Source organism: Amblyomma maculatum, chromosome 3, assembly GCF_055883805.1.
Source record: "Amblyomma maculatum isolate TAMU_Amacu chromosome 3, ASM5588380v1, whole genome shotgun sequence".
Classification (NCBI taxonomy): domain Eukaryota; kingdom Metazoa; phylum Arthropoda; class Arachnida; order Ixodida; family Ixodidae; genus Amblyomma; species Amblyomma maculatum.
Window position 1 is genome coordinate 24,547,846 of NC_139346.1, and position 22,043 is coordinate 24,569,888.

The 22,043-nt window shown below is 47.9% G+C and overlaps 1 protein-coding gene across 4 annotated transcripts in view; it reads right to left on the reverse strand.

Moving 5' to 3' along the window:
• Positions 1-22,043, reverse strand: part of Exn (Ephexin) — a 155,452-nt gene that overhangs the window by 120,429 nt on the left and 12,980 nt on the right. For 2 of the 4 annotated variants that reach the window (XM_084597364.1, XM_084597365.1), the window contains exons 2-3: positions 20,752-20,802; positions 15,884-16,093 (exon numbers count right to left, since the gene is read on the reverse strand). In XM_084597364.1, coding sequence (XP_084453490.1) covers positions 15,884-16,082 — 199 coding nt within the window. In that variant the 5' untranslated portion in view covers positions 16,083-16,093; positions 20,752-20,802. The remainder of the gene's footprint in view (positions 1-15,883; positions 16,094-20,751; positions 20,803-22,043) is intronic. The other 2 variants (XM_084597363.1, XM_084597366.1) reach the window with 1 other exon arrangement.

Here is a 22,043-nt window from a genome sequence, read left to right on the forward strand (position 1 = left end):
GGCGGAGCTTAAGTGTCCCCCTAATGTTTTATAACAGTATTATATAATATAAATCTGACTTTATGAACACAGCCAGTTGCACCAAGCACTGATACTTCGCAGTAATGTGAGTTGACTTTTCAAATTTCTTTTCATTTCAGCCGAGTTCCTCTTCCTCCGAGTTCCTCCAAGCTTCCCATGACAGCACTTTCATATGAGGTTAAGGCTTCAAATGTCTGCTATCTGACAGAGGGAGTAAACAAGAAATCGGCATATTTACAAAATCAACTGAATTTCAGGTGGCTGTCAATTAGCGAACTATCGGGCGACTCGATAAAACGCACAAAACTGAAAAGTAAACTTCGTTATTTTTTCGGCTGCACTGGCAGGTATGAAGGCACAGAATGCAAACCTGAGATGCGCGCTCTGGACGCGGACCGCACTTTGCGTGCATTATCATGTGATAACATCTTTCGAAATGGGCTGGACGTGAGCATATTACAACACACTAGTGGGATGTCATCTTCTCCTGCTTTACTAGACCCCGCGGGTTTGGCAGCCGCTCTTGCAACGTGAAACACGCACCTCGGGCGCACTAGACAGCCGTATTGCTCTCTGCACCAAGCAATACAATTTCATACGCCTGTGAAAAGTAGTTTCAGTAATCATGGCCTTGTCTTAAATCAAATACACAATGGTAAATGCAACCTATGTACAAAATGTTTCAAAGAACGTATTTGAACTATATAGCATTCAGTATACATGCATTGCTCCTTCTCCCGTGTCCTCCATCGAAGCATAAGCTTATCCTTCAAGTTAACAAGGCTCCATAGCACGCAAAACAACCTTGCTGTTTTAGGTGATAGCACGTTCTGAGAGCTAGCTCCCAGTCAGAGGGACGTGCAGTAATGCTTTACATGATGCAAGTGACACTTGTAAAACCGATTAGGATTGCAAACGAGTGGTCGCATACACGTGTATACCTTGTTTCCGTGCGCATCTACGACGGTGCGCTTGCTGCAGAAGGGTACGCAGCAACATGCTGGCATCATTCCGAATAGAGCTTGGTGCTAGCAGCGACTGCTGTGATGTTAAAAAATGAAACAACCGCTTGTGATCATTCCAATGCACCTTGCAGTGCAAGCACGGGTTCCACGAAGGAGCACATTGATAGCGTACTCGATGGGAGGCGCGGGCGGACTGAACAAAACATGGCCGCCGCACACAGTTTCTGTCTCTTTCACTAGATGGCGCTAACTTTTGTAAAGCCTCTATTGAACCAAGCTTGTGCAATCAAGCCATCCTGGGCTTGATTGCACTCCTGCAAGTTCGCTCCCTGCCACCGCAAGATCTATCAAAAGTATGGTCAAAAGATAAACACGCTGTGATGTTATCACTGTGTAGCATCTTGGCGCGCTGCCAATAAGTGAGCTGTGTATGCGAGGGTCGAAACGAAGGGACATACCTCTGAACGCTTTTTTTTTTTTTTTTTCAAATTCTGGGGGGCAAAAGTGGTGGGTGGGTCCATTATGCGAGTGGGTTGACTACTCGACAAATACAGCATCATTTTTCACGATCGCAAGCGGTGTCTCAAGCCGATTTCTGTATATCGAATTACAGTAAAAGCTCGTTAATTCAAATTCCACGGGGCCGCCAGGCCAGTTCGAATTAACCAAAATTCGAACTAATGAAAGTGAGCAAAAATGAAGGCGTTTGATGCCCGGAGGGCACGAAAAACATTTATTTAGCAAAAAAGTGTTATCTTCTGCTTCTTCTCTCTGAGGGCTACCGTACTCACTCGGTCTTCTAGCATGCGAATGCGACGCAGGGAGTCTTCTTCCCCCTCTTCAAAGCTGAAGAAAAGGCGCGCGACATTCAGCGCTCCCATAACTTCTGCCGCGGATTGACGCACGGGCTCTTGCTCCTCGTCGTCGTCCTCGTCTTCTGCCTCTTCTGGGACAGACTGCTCCCCAACAATTTCAGCGACAATGTCCTCATCACTTAGGGCACCGCACACTGCTGCATCGCTGTCTACTCCAACGTAATCATCAAAACTGACGTCCTGCAGCACAGCACGCACAGCCGCAGGCAGAGGCTCCGGACTCCCATCGTCGCCACTTTCTTTCATACTTCCGGCAGCAAAGCCACAGTGGTGGAAGCAGTTTGCAATTGTGGACGGCGTGACCTGCTCCCATGCACGCACCAACATGTGCATTGCTGTGAGCTATGTGATGGTGCTGGTCTTCTGGTTTCCAGTGCACAAAGTCATGCGCTCGATCATGTGGCGCCTATAGAAACATTTGATGTTTCTGATCGCCCCCTGATCCATCGGTTGCAAGGCCGCAGTCGTGTTGGCGGGCAAAAAGACGAGCCTTCTGGCTTTCAGCTCGGCGTCGACTTTGTGTGCCGAGCAGTTATCCACAATGAGGAGAACTTGACGCTTCCCTAGCTCCATCCTCCGATCGAATTTCAAGAGCCATTTTTTAAACAATTCGCCCGTCATCCACGACTTGCTGTTGGCGGAGTATTCCGTCGGCAGCGTCCTAATGTTCTTGAAACATCTAGGCTTATGTGCCTTGCCGACAACAAAAAGAGGGACCTTCTCCGTCCCGGTCATATTAGCGGCGACCAGAACAGTAATCCGCTATTTGCTTCGCTTGCCGCCAGCGCAGCTGTCCCCTTTAAATGTTACTGTTCTGTCGGGCTGGAGCTTATAAAACAAAGCCGTCTCATCAGCATTGAATATATCATGTGCCGAGTAGCTTTCTAAGTACTGCTACAGAGCACCGCTTCGCCACGTGGCACAAGTTTCTGCATCCACTTCTTTGGCTTCTCCAGAAAACACCCGGAAGACAAGATTATGTCTGTCTCTAAAGCGGTGAAACCATCCTTCGGAGGCGACAAAATCTTCCACATTCAAGCGCAGGGCGAAATCGGCCGCCTTCGCCATGATAATTGGGCCGCTCAGTGGAATGTCAGCGCTTCTCATTTCTTTCACCCACGTGATCACAGCGGTCTCAATTTCCGGATACTTGGCTAACCGAAGCCTTTTTCTGTTGCTGGCGCAATCTTCGGCTTCATAGGCATCCTCGATGGCCTTCCTATTTCGGACGTACCGTCTTTGCCAAAAGTTACCAGGCTGCTCCGGAGGCTGGCAGAGCAAGCGCGCGGCCGTGTGGCGGCGTTGCACTCACTGTGACTTATCGGTGCTCGTCAGCTCCGAGGGTACAACAGCTGACGTAACTTCGCACTCTCAGTCTCGCCCATTGGATGATAAAAACTAGGCGCGTACGCATGATTTGCGGGCTGCGATTTCACGCCTACGAAGTCTGGTTGTGCCCAGCGAGGGCGCTCAGTATAGCGACGGGGCTATTCGCTCTTCTAGGCAACTGCGGAAAACAGAAAAGCAGGTGATAATAGACACTGTGAGCTCTTGTTTGTTTCTAGGACGAATATGTGCTAGGTTTGCCAGACACTGTTTCTCTGAAATAAGGGTTCCGCGAACGAGAAAGCAATCCTGTGCTAAGTGTGAGGAAGGTTTTATTATAGTTCATTACTTAAACCAAAACATACCTACAAGCAAATGCAAGAATTTGTTAGAATCAATCATTGCACTTATTTATAGGCAGCATCCCCAAGGGGCTAACACAATTTTGCAAGCCTAAAAGAGAGGTAAGGTGGCTTGAAAGGGTTCACTAGCTTTCCCTTATCTTTGTACTGAAGTTACGGCCCGTGAAGTGGCAGTACGCAAGGCACCTCGGAGAAAGCATATTGAAATTTCGAGGTGCGTTATCATTCTTTAATGTGCTGGCGCATCAAACACGCAGGAAAACGCAATTCTGCTGGTGCGTTTCAGCAGCGGATTACAGAACATAAGCACGTAGCGCGTAACGCGACATAATATCTGCTTCAGGGCAGTTGCCGAGAAGAGCGAATAGCCCCGTCGCTATACTGAGCGCCCTCGCTAGGCGCAGCCAAGCTTCGCACACGTGAAATCGCAGCCCACGCATCATACGCGCCTAGTTTTTATCATCCAACGGGCGAGACTGAGGGTGCAAAGTTACGTCAGCTGTTGTACCCTCGGAGCTGAAGAGCACCGATAAGCCACAGCAAGCGCAACGCCGCCACACGGCCGCGCGCTTGCTCGCCAGCCTTCAGAGCAGCCTGGTTACTTTTGGCAAAGACGATACGTCGACAACGTGCTTGGTGGAATCCCGTGCTTTTTCGCGATTTCCACTTTGCTGGCCTTCCGTTCATCCACCTCGCGTAAAATAGCCACTTTCTCCTTCACCGTCTTGGCACAGTATTTCCCACGCGAACACATCTCGCGGACACAAGCTCACAACAAGCGGCGTGCAAAACGAGGGCTCACGAAATGTAACACGAAACCGTGGTCGATAACACTAAACCGTCGTTCCTCGAAGGAGTCGCGGCAGGAAAGACTGTTTAGTACTTGTTCCAGCACCCTAGCGGCGCCCCGATGGTTGTGCCATCTATCGTTCTGCCGTGAAAGCTTCCAACGATGGTTTTTAACAGCGCCACTTGGCGGCGCGCAGTTCGAATTATGGGTGGCGGCGCCAATTTTTGAGTGAATTAACGAGCTGTTACGCGCATAGACTTCTATGCACTGCGGACCGGACCACGATGACTATTTCGAATTATCCAAAATTTCGAATTAACGAGTTGTGAATTAACGAGCTTTCACTGTATCAATATATCTAACTATTTCGCGATCCACTTCGAATTCGATATATCTGGGTTCGACTGCATTAGGAAGTTCCTGGGCTTCCACGATAACAACGTTACGATAGCTCTCTTAACAGAGTGTGAGAGTCATGTGACGCCGCTGCTGGCAGTGCAACGCAAGCAGACAAAGCTTACGAACTTTTGATAATACATTTTTTTTTGCTCAAGTTGTCTGTAAATTCTTAACAACGAAATTCCCCAACAACGAAATTTTTTATACGACCTGCCGATTTCGTTGTAGCGGGATTCAACTGTATTAGGTCCACTCTTCATTCTGATATTCATCAACGATATCGTCAGTGACGTACGCATCAAGATCAAGCCTTTCACAGACAACTGCATTTTTTATCTTGAAATATGCAACTGAAATGATCAGTTTTGAACACCCCTCAACTAAAATACAAACCTGGTGCTCGAAATGGCAAATGACTATTAATCTCAAAAAGACTGCTGCAATGACAATAACATGCAAAAAGAATTCTTTAACATTTGCTCATAGCATTAATAATGAATGTTTACCTGCCGTCTTCAGCTAAAAGTAATTGGGAGTAATAACCAAACTAGATCTTAGATGGAATATTTATATATGTATTTGGCAGTACTGTAAGCCTGATTTCCGGAATCACACAGGAGTGGGTTGTACAATTTTGTTCAAGCAGACAGTGCTTGGTGGAGTCACAATAACTGACAAAAAATTAATATGGTAATACATCAGGCAAGATCAGGCAAAAGCACACTGGTACAAATTACAAACGATGAATAAGAGGTTTCTATTTCAAGGGGCTTCACTGATTGAATAGACTCTCAAATTTTTTAACAAACAGCTAACATGTGCCCACACTGATGCATTCCCACGGCAACCTATTCCACTCTTCAATGGTCAATGGAAAAAATTAATATTTGATCGTGTCACAGTAAGATGCAAATGCCTGATATAATTTTCGTAGTCCTGTGCGAGTGATGATAAGGTGGTTTTAGGTATGTGGTTTTATTTATGCTAGTGCGATTATGATACTGAAGGAAAAGAAATTTCAAAGGAGAAACATGACGACGATTAGACAGGGGCGCAGTGCCAGCTTGGATGCACATGTCACTAACGCTGTCATGCCAAGAGTATTTTAAGACCCATGCGCTGCATTTTTTCTACTATTTTAGTGAAGTATGCCCGGTAGGGATTCCAAACTAGACTTAAACATTCCAGAAGGTCGCACAAGGGATTTTTATGCTGTAAGCTTGACGTTAGATGGTGGCGATGAAAGTTTTCTCCACAGAAACCCTAATTGTTTGGAAGCCTTTGTACACTTGCTAGTAATATGTACGTCCCATTTTAACTTAGTTATGCCCAAAAATTTGACTTTGTCTACCTTGCTGATGTTAACTCCATTCATGCTGTACATACAAGAAAGAGGCTCCCTTTTTCAAGCACGCAAAACAATTAAAAAATAGGCAAAAAAAAAAAAACGCTAGGCTGTGGCGGCCACTTTTTTGGAGATTTGAGGTCTCATCCATACAATCGGGAGATGCAATCAAAATTCGGGAGACTCCCAGACAATTCCGGAGAGTTGGCAAGGTATATATGACAAGGTAATCTATGAACGTTCTTATGCTTACGCCAAGAGCTACACAAGTTTAGATGTCATGACATGCTAAAGAATGGGTAGGACCCAGGATAGACCCCTGTGGTACCCCTCCAAGTAACTTCTAAATGGTCAGAAGCAACTTTGCCTATGCTAACATAATGCCTACGATTAGTCAAGTACGGCTTTATCTAAGATACCACAGTGGGACTAATACCAAGAGGTATTAACTTATTAATTAGAATGAGGTACTCAATAGAAAGCCTTCGAAAGGTCAACTAAAAAAGCATCGGCTTACAGTTAGAGACAGATGATGGTGGCTAAATCATGAGCTATTTCAAGAAGTTGACCTGTAACACACATTTACAATAAAACAATAAAGAAACTTAGCTTTTTAAGGCGTACGCTAGGGAATTCTTCACCCGAAATTCAAATTTTGGCATAGAAAACATTTATCTGAGCCATCCTAGAGTATGCCGCGATTGGCTCGGATCTGAACTTACAAATGAATGTCACTAAACTTGAGAAAGTGGAAAGGAAATCAGTTAGGTTCATTTTTAACTCATACAGTTGGAGCACGTCCCCATCATTCTTCCTAGGAGCTGCGGAACTCAAAAGACTTGCACTGAAGTGTCCATTTCATTTGCCTTCGCAACAAGAACAAAATGATTGCTCCCTATTCTCGACTGACGTTTGGGGAGGAAAATTAGCTCAGTGTTGTATAAGCTGTATTCATAGCATTCATTCCCCTGCAACCAACAAGCTCTGCCTCCTGCCTCTGGCAACGTTTACCGCGAGATCAGTCGCAATCAAATGACTATATAAGCTATCAAACAGGGTTCATGGAGAAATATTATATGTTTATGATTACGAAATTGATAACGCAATGTTTTATGTTTAAAATCGGCTGCCTCTGCTAACTGAGAATGCAGCAGCATCCTTGCCGCAGTCGGATTGCAACTATTTCTGCAAGCACCGCAGCGGGCGTATCCTGCCGCACGTGCGCTCCTCACCGCGAGCGGCGCTCCCGTCAGCGCCGGAGTTATGCTCGCCTGTTGCCTATACGCTAATGTACAAATTAGGTTTGGTTGGATTTGGTTTGTGGGGTTTAACGTTCCAAAGCGACTCAGGCTATGAGAGACGCCGTAGTGGAGGACTCCGAAAATTTTGACCACCTGGGGTTCTTTAATGTGCACTGACATCGCACAGCCCACTGGCGCCTTGCTTTTCACCTCCAACGAAAAGGCTTAGTCATTAAGTGAATAGCACAGTGCATGTACGTGAAAATAGAAAAAACTTTAAATGTCCCCTCCCTAAACTTTTTTTCTTCTGATTGAGGCTGGTCTTTTCCTCATTACCTTGACAGCACAGTGCATGTGCTCGTTGTTTTATTTTCCGATTATGTTGCATCCTCTGCTCAGTCTCATGTTATTTTGTCTGGGTAATACAGTCGAACCCGGATATATCGAACTCGAAGGGGATCGCGAAATAGTTCGATATATTGATAATTCGATATATAAAAATCGGCTTGTGACGGCACTTACGATGCCAAAAACGATACCGCATTTGTCGCGTAAGCAACCCACTCGCATAATGAACCCACCCTGCACTTTTGCACGGATAATTAGAAAAAAAAAAAGAAAACCGTTAAGGCCAGCTCGTTCACATGCAAGCGATTGAGCGATCTCGGGGACAAGCAGCAGCGACAGAGCAAAAAATTTCAAACTCCCTCTCGCTACTCGAGCCACCGCGGCAGCTCTAAACAAGGTTTCTGTGTTGCCGCGGCAGAAACCGCGAGCGTTTTCGCTTGCATGTCGATGGCGCACATCACTCCATTTCAGTCGTCTCATGCACAGCTCATTTCTTGGCAGCGTGCCAAGATGCTGCGCAGCGCTAACGTCGGGGCGCATTTATCTTTTGATAGCTCCTGCGGTGGCGGGGAGTGAACTTGGCAGAGTGCCTGTGATGGCTTGATAGCACGTACAAGCCTGGTTCGATTTATCATGCCGCGCTTGGGGCGGGCGTCATGATCGCAGCAGCTGACCGCGTGCTTTCGTTGATTCATACATGCAAGGATAAACGACTCCCGCAAAAAGAAAAAAAAGCAACCCGCCGCTTCTTAACGTCCGAACAGCACAACGATAAGAAAGGATGACTCTCAAAAAAAAAAAAATAAATATATATATATAAAAAAACAGAGAGAGCTGCCGCTTTTTAACGTCCGCAGGCACCATAGCCACCTCAGCCGCCGCGCGCAGAGGGTTCGCAACACACGCTGGAGAAAGCGTCGACGCCTGTCTGAAAACAGGCTGAGCTGGTTTGGCGCATGCGTAGCGCGTGCTGAAGGAGAGAGATAGCTTGGCCAAAGGATGGGCACACCCATACACATGGCTTGCAAACGTCATGTGTTGGCACGCGGAAAACGATAACTGCAGATGCGCGTGCCTTTGGTTACACCCACGCACATGGCTTGCAAACGTCATGTGTTGGCCCGCGGAAGACGATAACTGCAGATGCGCGTGCCTTTGGGGAATGGGCGCGGCGCTGCCCAGACCAGCCGTTGCCGAACTGTCCCCTCTCATTCCTTCCGCACGTGGCTTGAAAACGGCACGCGGCAAACGGCCAAGGATGATGCGATCGTCTTTGGGGAAGGCACACTTTCCAGTGCGTGGTGCGGAGTTCGATATATTGAACGACCGGTGAAATTAAGTTCAATATTGCCGCGAAACCTTCAAAACAGTATTTGTTGTTTTTTAACAGCCGCCGGCATACAGGCTTATCACTCTGATTCTGGACCGCATATCAGTTCCGTAATCTTTGTTTGTTAATGCTCGATGTCGCAAGTCACACCTTTATCAGTTTTGTTGTAGCGAAAGATGCACCGAGATCTGTCTCGAAGGTTCCGGCCACTCGGGTGTCTTTCCACAATGTTCCAGCCCCTGCTAGTCGCTGTTTGCGACGTTATCTAGATTGTTCTGTGCAGCCTTTAAATTGAGCGTTGCCGAGTGTGACGGGCATTCTTTGTTCGACGATCGACGAGCACGTTTGTTTCTATCGCCGCCGCCGAGTTGCTTAGTTCTTTTGCGGGCGCAAGTCAGCCCAAATAAAGAGTTTCTTTAGTGCAATCATCGACCCTTCATTTGTGTCGTCGCCCTCGTCACCACTACGTGACATCTGGTGGAGGTGCTGCCTTTGATCCTTCAAGCGAAGACCCAAGCCGTGTTCCTGTCGCCCTGGAAAACCATCCTACAGGTCAACGAGCCAGCCGCCGACTTCAAGGCCTACAACCCGAACACGGTCTGCTGCCTGACCCCACTCGATCTCGGAAGACATCGACGCTCACAATGGCCCAGCCTACAGCACCGGTTGTTTTCGTTCAACCCCGTGAGCCCCCCTGCTTCCATGGACGACCGGATGAAGATGCAGAAGACTGGGCGCACCTTTTCGACCGTGTGGCAGAATTCAATGGCTGGAACGACGCCACGAAACTCAGGCAAGTCTACTTCGTTCTTCAAGGACATGCCCGAGTTTGGTTCGAAAATCATGAGGCAGCTATGAAGGATTGGGACATTTTTAAGGAAGCGTTTTTGACTGCCTTTTCAAGCGTCGTCCGAAAAGAAAGAGCCCAGGACCTCCTTCAGTCAAGACTTCAACTTCCTAACGAGCCTTTGCTGGCGTACGTTGAAGAGATGAAGCGCCTCTTTCGCCGCGCTAACCCTAACATGACTGAAGGTGAGAAAGTCAAACTTTTATTGCGAGGCGTTAGAGTCGATCTTTGCGGGTCTTGTGCGAAATCCGCCAAGAACTGTGGCGGAATTTGAAACGGAGGCGTCTACAATTGAGAAGACGTTGGCCACCCGGATACGCCACTACGAGCGACCACTTCAGCCGGACTGCTCAATCCACTACCCCAGCGGATCTACATGCGGAGAGAATCTTCGGGACCTCATCCGGGAGATCGTGCGAGAGGAGCTCCGCCGACTGATGCCATCATCGCAACAACCGCAGGTGGCGACGCTCGCGGACGTCGTCCGTGAAGAAGTCCAGCAGGCGCTGGGCGTTCCTGACGCGACGGCTGCGACTGTTCCAGCACAGGAGGCAACAGCGATGAACTACGCTGGTGCATTACGTCGCCCTGCGCCCCGACGTGATGACTTTCCGAGCCCTCGGCGCTGCCGTCCTGCTCCTGAAAGCCGCCCCTTGGCCCCCGCCCGCCAAGTCTACCAACGACCCCCAAGCCCCAGGAAGTGCGACGCCTGGAGGACTGCAAACAACCGGCCATTATGCTTCCACTGCGGTGAGGCCGGCCACATTCTGCGCCACTGCCCGTACCGACGAATCGGTCTCCGCGGATTTGCAGTCGACGCTCCACGACCACGCCCAGGTGAACGACCACAAGAAATTGACAACTACCTGCGTAGCGGCGAGATTGCGACACAAAGCCACCGGTTCAGATCTCCATCGCCGTACAGGGCCCGCTTTGCGTCGCCAGGCCGTACCTATGATGAGAGTATGCGCGGAAGGTCCCCAAGCCCGCGCAGGGGAAACTAAAGGCAGCAACCTTTGGAGGTAAGGTTGCTCAACGGCGAAAAGAAGAAGATCCTCCGCCGCCGACGACCACTAACGACGACGCAACCATTTCATCGCCGCTCCACACGACGACATCGCCGACAACACGACCAGAGTGCAAGCAGACACCGCCGCCCAGCGAAGTAACAACGGTATGCCCCGGCCATGACCTGAAGAAACGACGGAGCCGAGATCGGACACTAAGGCCCACGTGCAATGCGAGGACGCGAACAAGTGACCTTGAAGTTGATATCGACGGTCGCAGAGTCACTGCCCTTGTAGACACCGGAGCTGACTATTCAGTCATCAGTGGACCGTTAGCCTCCCATCTCAAGAAAGTTACAATCGCTTGGGATGGCCCGCTGATTCGCACCGCAGGTGGCAACCTATTACTCCATCGGGACGATGCACTGCAAGAATAACCGTAAATGGGCGTACTTACCCCACCAGCTTTGTGGTCTTGCAGCAGTGCTCCCGCGACGTGATTTTAGGCATGGACTTCCTAAATGAACATAGGGCTATCATCGACCTGCGATCCAAGCTCATCAAGCTCTCTGCAGACAAAGCCATTCCTGCTACAACGACGTCGATGCAACACATCGCTCTAAACGTCCTCGATGAAGAATTGACCGTCCCGCCCCGATCAAGCATCGCAGTCTGCGTAGGTAGCGCAAACATCGAAACCGCTGAAGGCATCGTCGAAGGAAATATCCAATTGCTCTTAGAACGAGGTGTCGGTATCGCAAGAGGCATCGCGAAATTCCGGAGAGGTCAAACTCGGGTGCTGGTAACAAACTTCACCGAAGAATACCGGCATCTCAACAAGGGCATGACGATCGCTTTTCTCGACGAATTAGCCGACCTCAAAGATGTATTCGCCCTCCACGACCAAACGCTGGAAGACTCACCGGACCAATTCCGTCAGCCCAAATTTGACATCAACCCGGCATTGACCCACAGCAGGAAAGACCAGATTCTTAGTCTTCTTCGAAGCTACGGGGAGTGCTTCTCGTCATCATCGAAGGTACGACAAACACCACTGGCCAAGCACCGCATTATAACGGACGAACACGCCCGACCTCTGCGCCAAAGCCCTTATCGTGTATCGCCGCGAGAACGCCAGGCCATTCGCGATCAAGTTGAGGAAATGCTACGTGATGACGTAATCCAGCCCTCGAACAGCCCTTGGGCGGCACCAGTCGTTTTGGTCAAGAAGAAAGACAGCACACTTCGCTTCTGCGTTGATTACCGCCGCTTGAATAGCATAACGAAGAAGGATGTCTACCCGCTTCCCCGCATCGACGACACTCTCGACCGGCTCTGCAATGCAAGGTACTTCTCATCGATGGACCTGAAGAGCGGATATTGGCAAATTGAGGTCGACGAAAGAGATCGCGAAAAGACCGCATTCATCACACCGGACGGCCTTTATGAGTTCAAGGTGATGCCATTTGGCCTCTGCTCCGCACCAGCCACGTTTCAACGAGTAATGGACACAGTCCTGGCAGGCTTGAAGTGGCAAATTTGTTTGGTATATTTGGACGACGTTGTTGTCTTCTCGTCAAACTTTGAAGACCACCTAAAACGACTACAGAAAGTGCTGGAAGCCATCAAGTCATCGGGACTAACGCTAAAAGCAGAGAAGTGTCACTTCGCCTACGAAGAACTCCGGTTCCTAGGTCACATCGTTAGCAAGGACGGTATTCGCCCAGACCCGGAGAAAACAGCTGCAATCGCACAATTCCCACCGCCTGCCGACAAGAAAGCTGTGCGCCGATTCCTTGGGCTGTGCGCTTATTATCGACGATTTGTCAGAAACTTTTCGCGGATCGCCGAACCATTGACGCAGCTTACAAAGGCTGACGTACCTTTTAAATGGGAAGCGCCGCAAGAAGAAGCCTTCGACGAACTTAAGCGCCGCCTGCAATGCCCTCCTGTACTTGGCCACTTTGATGAAAACGCCGAGACCGAAATTCACACCGACGCGAGCAGTGTGGGCCTAGGAGCCGTTCTTGTCCAGAAGAATGCCGGACAGGAGAAAGTAATCGCCTACGCTAGCAGATCCCTCACAAAAGCCGAAGTCAATTACTCGACGACCGAGAAGGAGTGCCTTGCAATCATCTGGGCCACTTCTAAGTTTCGTCCATACCTATACGGCCGACCATTCAAGGTGGTAAGCGACCATCACGCGCTCTGCTGGCTGGCTAATTTGAAAGATCCTTCCGGCCGCCTTGCCAGATGGAGCCTACGACTTCAAGAATTTGACATGACTGTAGTCTATAAGTCGGGCCGGAAGCATTCCGACGCAGACTGCTTATCCCGCGCTCCCGTCGACGCTCCCCCGAAGGACGATGACGACGACGCCTTTTTGGGACCGGTAAGCGCCAGCAGTTTCGCAGAACAACAGCGATCAGACCCTGAACTGAAAGCGCTAGCCGATTACTTGGAAGGAAAGACCGCTTCCCCTCCTGGTGTGTTCAGGCGACATTTATCATTGTTCGCGTTAAGCAATGGCCTCCTCGTGAAGAAGAACTTCGCACCCAACAAGACCGCGCAGCTTCTCGTAGTGCCTAAAACCCTCCGGCAAGAAATTCTGCAGGCGTTGCACGATGAGCCCACAGCAGGCCACCTCGGACTTGCGCGCACGTTGCATCGAATCCAGGAGAAGTACTACTGGCCGCGACTGCCTGCCGAAGTTGCCCACTACGTGAAGACGTGTCGTGAGTGCCAACGACGCAAGACGCCGCTGATCAGACCAGCAGGACTACTAAACCCGATTCCGCCACCAATCCTGCCCTTTCAACAAATTGGGATGGATCTCCTTGGCCCCTTTCCATCTTCTTCTATGGGTAACAAGTGGATCATCGTGGCCACTGACTACCTTACCCGTTACGCCGAAGCAAAAGCCCTACCCAACGGTACCGCAGCAGAAGTCGCCAAATTTTTTGTCGAACAAATTCTCTTGCGACACGGCGCCCCAGAAGTGCTCATCACGGACAGGGGAACGGCGTTTACGGCAGAGTTGACGCAAGCCATCCTGGAATACAGTCACACAAGCCATCGACGAACAACTGCGTACCATCCCCAGACCAATGGCCTTACGGAGCGCCTGAACAAAACGATCGCTGACATGATCGCTATGTACGTCGACGCTGAACACAAGACCTGGGACGCCATCTTGCCGTACGTGATCTTCGCGTATAACACGGCAGTCCAGGAGACGACCAGAGCTACTCCGTTCAAGCTTGTGTACGGTAGGGAGCCCACGACGACGCTCGACGCAATGCTACCGCACGTAACCAACGAGGACAACCTCGACGTCGCCGCCTACCTGCAGCGTGCAGAGGAAGCCCGACGACTCGCACGGCTGCGTATTAAAGACCAACAGTGCACCGACAGCCGACGATACAACTTACGACGACGCCACGCAGAGTACAGTCCAGGAGACCAAGTGTGGGTTTGGACACCTGTTCGCCGTCGCGGATTAAGTGAAAAGTTGTTGCGTCGATACTTTGGGCCGTACAAAATCATTCGCCGCGTCGGCCCACTGGACTATGAAGTCATTCCCGACGGAATGTCAGCATCACAACGGCGACGCGCACGCCCAGAAATTGTACATGTTGTACGACTGAAGCCATATTACGCGCGTTAAAGTGTGGTGTTTATGTTTAAGTTGCTTTGTTTTGGAACATCGAGGCGATGTTTTTTTTTAAGGGGGGAGTAATGCCGCGAAACCTTCAAAACAGTATTTGTTGTTTTTTAACAGCCGCCGGCATACAGGCTTATCACTCTGATTCTGGACCGCATATCAGTTCCGTAATCTTTGTTTGTTAATGCTCGATGTCGCGAGTCACACCTTTATCAGTTTTGTTGTAGCGAAAGATGCACCGAGATCTGTCTCGAAGGTTCCGGCCACTCGGGTGTCTTTCCACAATGTTCCAGCCCCTGCTAGTCGCTGTTTGCGACGTTATCTAGATTGTTCTGTGCAGCCTTTAAATTGAGCGTTGCCGAGTGTGACGGGCATTCTTTGTTCGACGATCGACGAGCACGTTTGTTTCTATCGCCGCCGCCGAGTTGCTTAGTTCTTTTGCGGGCGCAAGTCAGCCCAAATAAAGAGTTTCTTTAGTGCAATCATCGACCCTTCATTTGTGTCGTCGCCCTCGTCACCACTACGTGACAATATATGATGCGGCTTTCCTATACTTTTACACGGGATTTTCAAGGGGATATTCCGTGAGTTTGATATAACCAAAATTCGATATATCCGGGTTCGATATAATCGGGTTCGACTGTAGTACCCTTACAATAATGCCTCTGTGCAGATGCTGTCAGTACTGTATAAATAACATAAGTAAATAATAATGATTCTATTTTCGGACGATTTCAATATTAACCCTTTGACTTGAATATTCCGAAATAAGACTCACCCCAAGGGTCAAATTTTTTTAAACGTTATGCATTTAACGCAGTACCCGTACGGCAAAAACACCGCGGGACGAAATGTGGCTGCAGTACCCATATGACAAAAACAGTCAAAGGGCTAAGATATTTAAGATAAACTGTCACACTCTCCTGCCTTTTTAGGAGCTTCGAGAGGAACTTGTTTCTGATACCACTGAAAAGACTGCTAGTACTGCACATGTTAGGGCTTGTGTGAACTGAATCGATAACCAAAGCCAAGTTCCTGCATGGTGCTGGCTTGAATAGTGACGGGTCATATATGTGAGTTTCTGTTCGTTATAAATAGGCGATACATAAGGATGTGTGCAGGGCCGGGTCACATCATTCAAGCACTAAGCAGGACTGAAAAGTGCCAAAAAGGAAGACACAGTGTCCTCTGAATGCTTTTGCAATGCTACAATACACAGCCAACTAGCCCAAGCTTGGCCGCTTCTAAACAAGTAACTGCCACACGACAACAAACTGCAAGCGAACATGCAGGCTTCAGACTGAGTCATGCTGCAATGCTTCAATGTCTCTTTCCCGCTGGTATTCGAAACTGTTCAACATACCTCTGGGCTTTGCCATGTCCACTTCCACGGGTGGGGCCAGGAGTCTACTCAGGACGGTTGGTGGGGCACCTCGCTGGATGGGCTGCCGAGGCATGGGTAGCACGGTAGCCTCTGGCTTGGCACTGCCTGGCACCAACCGGTGAGCCACCACCGGCCTGGCACGGGTCGTCACACGAACCGCCTCTTTTTCGGCATTCATGGCCGCGGTCCCTGGAACACAAAGAACCACGAAAAAATTGGCGGTCTAATCCGTGCTACACCTAGATTATTCCAATGCAGTAATGCATGCAGGCCCATGTTCTGTTGGCATGCACAAAGCACAGGTTGTGTTTTAATCGCGCCTGTGATTGAGGTTAAACACATAGTTCATGTTGGTTACATTGACATGTAGAACAAATATGTTGTCAATACAAAAAAAACATGTCTGGCAGTGGCTTGATGTGGGTTATTTACAATAATCATAGGTCATGGCATCTTAGCAATATATGCTACTAGGTTGCAGTTGATGAGTGGGATATGCAAAAGGAAAAAATGATTGTTCAAGCACGAGGACCAGATTAGAGAAGTACATATGGCTACTGTTTGGACAAGTGACACAATCTGGTGCTGTTAACGCAATTGAAACAATCGTGTTAACAGTGGCACTATCTGTTAATGACAGATAGTGCCACTGGTCCAATAAGTGGCCGCAAATCAGTAGTAACGTCAATCTTGGCGCCTGGCTAGAAGTTAACAATCATGTACCTTTGCAATATCGTTCTGGGGGTAGTAAGTTAAAATACTATTCACAGTTAGTACTTCTTCAGCTTGCATTATTTTGAAGTAAGTAAGTATTTTGAAGTAAGTAAAGACACGAGAATTTAATATCCTTGGACAGTAAACGTTTCCCATAAGGATGTCCATCTGCTTTGGTGAATGGAACCGTGACGGACGGTGGGAGCTGAAAATGTAACCATTAAATGCATTCCTGTATTAATAAGCTTAAAGGCCCACTGTCCACCCTCCGGTCGAAAATATTTTCTTCCCCGGTGACTGTGAGACTTCGCCCCTAGAACGCAAGGCCGCAAAATGTTTTTGAAAAGAGTAACTAAGAACGCAGTTACAGCCACCGCAATCACCCGATTCTGTCATGCTTCTCTCCTTCCGTTCCCTCCCAAAGGTTTTTAACTCCTGCCCAAGGTCGTCTAGCCTCCGCAAGACAAATTCCCCTTCCTCCTCCGCGTTTGGCGGGAGGTGGGGCGTGGCACTCCGCGAGCGCGAAAAAAAAAAAAAAAACGGCCGAGGGAGCGCGCGCCGCTGGATTCAGTCTGACCGTGGCGAGGGAAAAGCGCGCAGCAAGCGGTAGACACCCATCCTTCTCCCGTCAGTCAGCGAGATGGACCAATGGACGTCGTTCGCGGTACGTACGTCATTACTGTGGCCCGTCGGGCCAGCGCAGGAAACGGGGAAGCTGGCTTCCCAAAGGAGAGCATGAGAGAGCTTTGAATTGTATTTTCGATGCTTTGCGGCGCGCGTGTCACTGTAGCATTTTGCACAGACTATCTCCGGTACCTGATCAAAACACTGGGCTCCTTTGCTTAAAAGGGCCTTCCCTGGACAGTGGCCCTTTAAAGTACTCAGCATGCTGAAATGTCGTGCATCTGACTAAGGCTGCCACTAGGGGTTTAACTAAGTCAATCCAAAGGCTGCATGGGTGCTACCAGAGACACCACAGTGGAGGGCTCCAGGTTAACTTTGGCCACCGTTGGATTTTAGTGTACGCTAGAATTACATAAACATCTTTTGCATTTTGCCTCCACTAGGATGTGATCTCCATGGCCAGGATCTGGTCTTGCAACATTGAGCTCAGCATCCAAATGCTGTAACTAGCAAACAACTGCAGCAGTCCTGTTTGAATAAGAAGCAAACCAGGGTGGTCCTAAGGCAATATGTAAGCTGTGCTATGACTGTCTAGGCAGCTCAAGCCAGCATACAAAATGCACAACAGCTCTACGACTAGCACACGGCTAAACAATTACAGACAGAACAATGTGACAATGGAAATATATTTATACTGAAAAACGAGATTCCTCCAAAAAGGTGATACCTAGTCAACTGAATCAGGATTCCACAAATGCTACCTAAGCAGTGTGGTTGTGACAACAAAGCACAAGAACCAAGACTGACACAAGATGTACAAGACAAAAAAGAAATCTTTGTCCTTGTTCTACCTTTCACAATGCGTTACCAACTAGCTCATCAGCTAGCTCGCTCTTATAAAAGCAGCTCCAGGTTCAACTAGATAACAAAGTTCGCAAGATAACAATTGTTCTTTATCTTGCCATACCAAAATGGGAACCATTATGAAGATAAGATAGGTAGAAGAAATGCACATAAGCCAAAGATGACGAAGGGGGCTCCACACATTTAGAAGCTGGCCTAGTTATCTCAGAAAAGTCGATGACAGGGACAAGCAGCACTGTTTAATATAGTGCAACACTTGTTTCTCCAAGTGCTATCCAAGGCTGAGAATACACCCCAATGTTACACAATTATATACTTCCAATGACGTTACCCAGTGTGTGTTCCAGATATGTAAGCACTTAACACGCATCATCAGGATGAAGTGAAGCACAAAAACCACCACGGATATGAGCACAGCAAAACGAGGACAATTTAGATCAAACTGGTAACAAATCACGCCTGCAATTCATCTCTGACAGCTAATATTTTTGCGTTCTTATGCTTGCAATGCAATTAGCTTGTTCACAATTCTTTCGACGCTGATTGTGTAATATCTTCTGGAGGGCCATTTTAAAGTGAAATGCGTTCGAAGGAGCAATGAGGAGACAGACTATTTTTCCACATGGATCTCGAAAAGCCACTCACTTCAAAATGGTGGCAGGCCGTCTTTCTAGACAGCACATCTCGAGTTTGGACTGACTGTGATAAAGATTTTTCATTACAGTTTCTTTGATTCTGGACAAACATCAGCACAGCAGGAAAATAAATTTTTAGCGATAAAAATTGTCACTTTCTGAAACCTGACCCACAACCAAGAAACAGCCAGCTTTATTATGTCAAGGTCGTACTTGGTAACGAAGTGCACCTTCAGGAAAAGTGATCACAGTGAGCTGGCTCTCAGGTGGAGCTCACACACTGCTGCCGTGCCATGAGGCAACAGCGGTTGCTACTGGGCAAACAAAATGGCATACAGTGCTCACAGCTATGCAACAAGCGCAAGGTGTACACAGAAGCCAGATACTTCAACCAGCCAAAAGGCAGTGCCACAGGTGCTGCTTTGGGGTTTACCAGAAACCACTTGGCAAGCACAGAGCCCTCTGAATGAAATGTCTCAAAGCCTGCAATGACAGAATGCAGCTCGTGCACTAAGTCAAAATCACCCTAGCAGAACATGTTCCCTGCGCTATAAGTAGCTTTTAACGCCCTAACACAATGGACAGCTATGTTGCTAATAGCCGTTAGCTGTACTGAGGGCACCATACTTTAGGTGCTGAGATGCTTCACTTCCAATGGTGCACTTGCAGCACAGCATATTACAAGAACCCCCACTCTTGACAAAACTGGCCACATCAGAGGTTGCCAGCTATAAAAATACCAACACAAATATATATATCATCAGCTATTACAGATGTTCACACAGCTTTCACCCCGCCTAAGCCTGCAAGGCAGTTCAAAATCTCTAAACAGGCAACTCAGAGTGCACTTAGTGATGGCCAGCTGCTTCTTGGGTTAGTCCAATGTTTAGGGGATCCCTTACGGTGGAGAGAGATATTGGAAATATCACCCCCTAGAAAAAGTGCACGGTTATGGGCATATTCAGAGGCAGCACTTGGGTGGATGGCCAATCAGTAATGACGGCAGGGAGAGGCCTTTGGCCCACAGCAGAATAATGGTGGAGCACAAGAAAAAGGAAAACTGAAAAGTTTTCACAGAGCTTTAACAGCTGAAGGAAAAATTAATTATGCTCGAGTGCCCAAGCCCAAATGGCTGCTGCCTATCTGAGGAACTAAGTCTATCGACCGTATCATGGGTGACCTTCGGTGCTAATTGATTATTAATATTATTAAAATTATTATCATTGGTGGCAATTACATCACCAAAAACTGATGCTTGGACTTTGGCAACATGGTGCTAGACCATATTCTTCTTTGTTTTGAATTTCCTGTAAATGGTCCAACATTTTTTTCGCAATCCAAATCTATCAATACCTCCATAACGGCCAGTCAACGGCTCAGGAGACATTCTGGCTCACATCCTTTGCGACTGCTACGTTATCACTTTTCCTGCGGAAGTGGTGGCATTGACACTCGGTGAAGATTTTGAGCCTCTCCTGTGTATTTAGGCTCGGCCAAACTTATCCGCTTTCTGCTTTTCTTTTCTTACTCTCCATGGCTCTGCTGCCAAAGTGTTGCCGATTTAGTGACCTCTTAGTGTGCTGTTTCTGCCGTGGCTTTAACCATGGCACATTATGTAAATAACGGTCTCATATGAATGGTTCTGAATGCAATTTTGCTTTTCATCTTGGTGCATGTTCCGGTATCAGTGAAGAATCATGGCATGGCAAACCTGGTTCTTTCAAGAAAACTTGTGTGATCGGTGCAGGAACAGCTCATAAAATGGCAACTCAGAGAGACTCTAAACAGACGAAGAGCGGTGCAGCTGCTAGCAATGAGAACATTTCATTTCATTTATTGTACCCTCAGGGCTTTCGCATTACAGAGGGGGTGGGAGTAGTAAAACAAAACAAAATCAAGTACAAGAGGAAGCGTGACACAAAACGATTCTATTGAAAATAGCTCAAAACGAACAAAACAAATGACTTTCTCCTAAACCTGCCTAAAATGGTGTATGAACTTGACTCTCACATGAAATTCTTGTCAAAGAAGTTCAATGAACTTCAGGACCATCTTCAAAGCCTACAGAAGAGCCAAAAAAAGAGGGCAAACACATGGAGCAGTTAGAAAAGGCTGCCCAGTCCAGTGGACAGCAACAGACACAGTAAAACATAGATAACCTAGAGTGGTGCAGCGGTCGCTTCAACACTGAAATTCAGCAAGTTCCAGCAGCTTAAAATGAGAACTTGCCAGAGAAAGTCAAGTAAATAGCAAGTAAAGTTGAAATTAAACCACTGACTCAGCAAGATGTCGACGCACTTCATAGGCTTCCAGGGGTGCACTTGAGACTGCTTATGTGCAATAGTACAAAAGCACAGCTAGTTCTGTCCCATCATCTGGTGGACTCGCAAGACTCTACATTAGCGAACCTCCATCGCACTCGGCCAGGTGGTGTTTGTGTCTGCCGTTAATGGACCTTCATGAACACAATGATGTTCACTGCAGAGCGTCACAGTGCATTGCAGTTTTATACAAGGTATGATCGCCTGTCGTGATAGCATAGTGCTCTCATGCCTCTACCGGGAAAGGTTATCTGTTTCTGGCGCGGGTTTGAAACCCAGTCGCAGCAAATGGTTTTTTCTCTATTGGCAGCTTGTGCAGACATGCATTGTCCACTATCTCTGTGCCAGTCATGGGTCCAGTAACAGTTTTGCAATAAAACAAGGCAAAATACGGCGAATCATCGCTCACTTCTGGTTTTCAAGAAAGCATTTGACAGCGTGGAGCATGATACTCTATTAGGAAAACTTCCGACACTATGGTATCCAGGCTCGGGCTCTCCTTTGGAGTTGACTTCCCACACACAATATGCTGTAATCAGCTATATATGTTCTGAAACAAACATTGTGTCATACGGAGTACCACAGGGATCCATCCTACTTAACGTGCAGTTTTCTGTCAGGTATTTCTAATAATGCTTAATTGTACTTCCATAACTATGTGCTGCTAGTAAAACTTGTGTAACTGCTAGTGTTTTTTTGTGCCTGCTGAAATTTTTGCCCCGTAAAAAGGAACGGAACAACATATTTATTTAAGATTTCTCGCAAATAAGCGTCCATGTTGTACATGAGGGTTGAACATTGACCGCTGATTGCCCCTAGGTGAAGCGACTTTGTCAAATAGTCTCCTGCCTTTAGTCATCTTCCCCGAGGCAGTGGTTATGTACTACTATAGTATTCAATGAATATTAAATGAAGACTACGCTCATTATGCAGTCCCGACAGACAATTTTCTAGTCTTTTTACGTATGCACTTTCATCCTC